General features: G+C 39.1%; 1 protein-coding gene across 1 annotated transcript; it reads right to left on the bottom strand.

Moving 5' to 3' along the window:
• Nucleotides 1-4,736, bottom strand: LOC105768263 (formin-like protein 5). The gene is made up of 6 exons (XM_012588097.2): nucleotides 4,587-4,736; nucleotides 2,945-3,701; nucleotides 2,198-2,840; nucleotides 1,910-2,109; nucleotides 1,325-1,560; nucleotides 1-1,208 (listed from the first exon to the last, which is right to left on the bottom strand). The coding sequence occupies exons 1-6, from the start codon at nucleotides 4,734-4,736 to the stop codon at nucleotides 426-428; spliced, it is 2,769 nt and encodes a 922-aa protein (XP_012443551.2). The 3' UTR covers nucleotides 1-425.

Raw genomic sequence — 4,736 nt, 5'->3', positions numbered from 1 at the left:
ATCATTATATCTAAGTCTAACTATAATTGTATATTGCATTGACAAGGGAAAATCAACAAGAACCACGAAAACGATACCAAAGGAAGTTCAACCACACGTAGGCAATGTCAGCTCTGTAGAAATATAGCATTGAAGAGCAATGCCATTCGTTTATCCTCTTTCCATTGGTACTTTAGATGTATTCAGTTCATTGAAAAACCGCAAGAACAATGCTTTGGTGCCCTTTCCATCTTGATCAATTTGCCAACATAACATTAAAACAGAACTTAGAGATCTCACAAGCAAATATGACTTATGGAACACGTATTTGTGTTGGTTTTAAGTTTCGCTATATAATGTAGCAAGGTAAAAACAGCATACCTTCTTCAAACGAACACTATTAATTATCGTCATCTGACGAAGAACTATAATCTTCCACCCTCCGCTCAGCAATCGGGAGAAGGTGATCCAATACTGGAGCCGGAGGAAGATGATGCATGAGACCCCTCCTTTTTATGTGATATTTTCGGCTTGTCTCTAAGCTCTTTACACACTTTATCCAAAATTACCAAGAAATCCCGTACGACAACAAACAAGCGTATACCCTCGTCTTTTTTAACGTTTCCATGGAAATAATTGCCGGTGTTCTTTACCAACTCCATGATTCTTTTCTCTTCCTCGATCAATGACTTGACTTCAACCTCAGCCTTCTCAACCAAACTCTTTAATGCTTTTTGGAAACCACTATCCTCCTCCAAACCCTTCATCTCCGAGTTCAAGAAATCACGTGCTTTTAGGAGTGAATGGCCGAGTTTGATAACAGTTCCTGTTAAGTTTTCGGCATCAATGGCTGCAGCTTTCTTGACATTTTCAAGTTCACTACTCAGATGTGAAACCGCCTTAAACCCAAGGTCGTGGTAGTGGTCTTCTGGATCATGGGAAACATCCTCGAGAATATCGTTGGATTTTAAGCTGTTAAAACTTTCACTTTCTCTTTCAGCACGGGCAGCTTTCAAACCTTCAGTACGTATTATTTCTCGGACAACAAAATGCAATAGTGTGGTCTTTCCATCTACTCCTTTAACATCCGATAACTTCAAAAGCGTATCGAGCTTGAAAGCTTCTGCACCACCATGGAATGTCCCATCGTTCATGCGATTTCCGGTTTTGAGAACAGCTTCTAAAAGCTTGAGGAATAGGCGACTACCTCTTAAATCCTTGCAAGCAACCTGCCAAAAGACATCCTCGATTCACATTTTGTTAACTTTTTAAAATATATTTCCGATGCATGACATTCGTTGTATAAAATCATGCAAGTCATGAAATTTAAAATCTAATGACCAACCTCTAATGTCTCGAAGGACTCTTTAGTGGCAGAAACATCCTCTTTAAGAGAACACATAAAAATCAGAACTTCTATTCGTTTAAAAGCAAAAGGGATGTCAAGCAATTGTTTTAGGAATTGCTCGGACAGACCGAGTTGGGAAAATTCACCACTGAATGTTTTAAGTTTGTGTTCTTCATCGGATGTTGGTGCCATCTTCAATAATGTCTGAAGGAATTCAACTGGGAGGTCATTTCCTGGTATCAAATGAACATATTAGAATATCATGATTGGAAACTTAACACATTAGTACTATCTCTTTTTCTGTTACTAAAAAAGAAACACGGTCCTAAGAGTATGGTTAGCTGCAAAAAAATATTCCCGTTTGATATTTTCAAACATTAGCATAATCTTAGTTACACTAGATATATAAAATATGGTAATCACATTCTTTATCAGTTTAGAGGGTAGGTAACTCTATAGAAGATTTCCAGATTCTATGGACACTGGATGTTAGTGCTACTTTCAAGGATCAAAAACCGGTAAAAATGCTTACAAATTTGCTCGGAAGCTCATTTTTGAAAGGATGTATAAAGGAGAAATCACCTTCACGAAGTGCATCACATACTTCTTTAGTGGTTACATTCAATGCCCGCAAAAGGATTGCTAAATTTTGTGCTTTCTTGGGTTCAATGAGTTGAACATACTGAGGTCCCTGATCCTGTGCAGATGGCTCTTTCTTATCAGTTTTCTTGTTTTTTTGAACTGACGCCCCGAACAGAGTTTCAATCAGCTCCTCACTGAACCTGCAAAAGCAGTATTGAGTCTATTCCATACTGATGTATCGGCATTAAAAGTCAAAAGCAAAAAACAAGTAGGGAATTTGATACATACTGGAATGATCCAGCTTTGATCTGATCCCAGACCATTGCACTGTTTGGCTTGGCTGCAACTTTATCCCAGAAAAAGGGCTTTAGTTTGGCTTTAGAAGTATTGGCATCATTTCCTGCTGCACTCGATCCATCACCAGATTTAGCATTTGAATGTTGTGGTCCACCTGGCGGTTTAGGCACCTTGGGACCTGGGGGCACTGGTGGAGGTGGCTTAGGAGGAGAAGTGGGAGGTTTAGGTGGTGACAGAGGTCCAGGAGGTCGGGGTACATTGGCAGAACCAGTTGGTGCAGGTGGAGAATTGGCTCCAACCTGGTTAGGAGGTTCAGAAGGGACAGCATCCACTCCACCAGAAAGACCATTCACCAGAGGTACGGCAGCTGTGGAAGTTCCTGCCTTTCCTGCAGGCTGAGGTACCACCGAATTAGTATCACCTGATGTAGCAGAAGATTCAGCTGAGGCTTTGGAGGCACCCGAACTGGCACCAGCACCAGCAGCGGCAGCGGCAGCGGCAGTGGCAGTGGCAGTGGCAGAAGCACCAGCAACATCAACAGTTCCAAGTGATGACTTTCCGTCCGACGAAATTTCTAGAGCAATACTGTCATCAGTTGAATCCTTATGCTCGTTTGATGCGTTACCTATCTCTCCTGCATTAGATATAAAAGCATATGCATGAGAAGAACCCATAAAAAAATGATAAAAAATTTACCAAAAGTTTCAATATAACAGGAGTGTGGAGGAAAGTATATACCGCCGGAGATGGGCTTCTTATTAATTTGCTTACGGGAGCATAAAGAGAGGAACAACAATGCAGCCATGGCTGTTACTAATGCAGTCACAATACAAGCAATAATAAGTGTTCTCAAGCTAGTTCCTTTTTCTTCCAAATGACCTTCATCGTGATGTGAATTGTTCTGAGGACTAAGTACTGGAGGTGGATGTTGGTTAGAACGTGTAGGAACTGGTGGAGGGAGTGAAAATGGTGGACGTTTTGATGGAGTTGGCCTAACATCAGGAGCTTTGGAATCAGCAGCTTCAGATTCGGGAACTTTGGAATCAGAAGGGGCTGGGGCCAGATTTGGGGATGACGATGGGGATGATGATGGTGATGATGATGGAGATGGAGATGGGGATGATGATGGGGATGGTGATGGTGATGGGCCTAAGTCCGAGTCAGGGGCTTCTTCAGTGTTCTTAGAGCCTAAAATCCTTCTAGGAACATCATGCCTGCGAAATAATAACTTGACATATCTGGTGTACGAAGGCTTACTATCTTCCTCAGATGCTTGGAATATAAGATGATTATTTCTTATGCAATTAGAAAGAACATGCTTTAACTCGGGATGGCGAATATTAACCAAGTTCCGAATGTTTTCTTTTGCCGATGAGTAACCCGCCGTATGGATAACATTGGAGAGTATTTCCTCTAGACGGCGTAATTTGGGGTCTACAAAAGCATACAGTAAATCATTCAAATCTTGTCTGCAATTTATCCATAACAATCCCACCTGCAAGCAAACAATTTATACAATGTTTTAGCAACCGGCAACAAAACTCACTTCCCACTTCCTAACATACATTTCCTTTAATCTATGTTGTCAATATCCAATGCCACTATCATCCGTAAATATGATATTTATTCAACCATGAACTTTTTATTGATCTTTCTTGTATACACTCAATAAGTTTTAAAAACATTATGAAACAACATGGTTGAAGACAAGTAGGAGTGCACCTCGAATACCAAATACCTCTTTCGGTTTTCAAAAGTTTAGCTTTCGGCTTAGTGAAAGAACATCATTTCCAACATACATATATCAATGCATTAGTACACACTACACTCTAATGTCAGTTTTCCGTTGCCCTACTTCCAACCAACTCATAAACATGCCAAATAGGTCAACAATACACTACTTATTATAAAGATCATTAATTTCAACATATACTGTATGTACTCGAAAACTCGAATACGTAATGTCTCTCGGTTTTTTCAAAATTTTAGCTATTGGGATTGTAAAAAGAACTCTATTTCCAGCCTATCTTTCAATTCAATGCATTCGAACAATACACTGACATTTTTCAATCTTGAATGCTTGCAAACAACTTAAAAAACATACCAAATATATAAACAATACCGAAATTTCGAAATCTACTTTTAAAACCTCTAATTAATCACTAAAGATCATTACATATTATACAAAGAAAACCAGCATAATTCCAAAGGTTTCATTAAACATGTTAAACCATTGCTACCCTCCCAACAATAAAAGGCTAAAGCAATAAACAAATCATAATTCAAGGCAATGGACATTAATTTAAACAAAAAACAAATCACATAAAGCAAATGAATTGAAGTTAAAGAGCTAATGAAAGTAGAGAAATTTCCTTTTTACCCGATTTTCATTGATCTCCCCAGTTGATGGATCAACTAATACATTAAGAAATGCTTCTTCTGCAGCACTTCTATAATCCAAAATGATTGCCAATGAAATACAAAGCAAAGTTACCAAAAATATCAAACAAGGAATTCTTTTGCCACCCAT

This window comes from Gossypium raimondii, chromosome 5 (genome assembly GCF_025698545.1).
Source record: "Gossypium raimondii isolate GPD5lz chromosome 5, ASM2569854v1, whole genome shotgun sequence".
Lineage (NCBI taxonomy): Eukaryota > Viridiplantae > Streptophyta > Magnoliopsida > Malvales > Malvaceae > Gossypium > Gossypium raimondii.
Note: the sequence above shows the minus strand (reverse complement) of the source record. Positions and strands in the feature narration are given on the sequence as shown.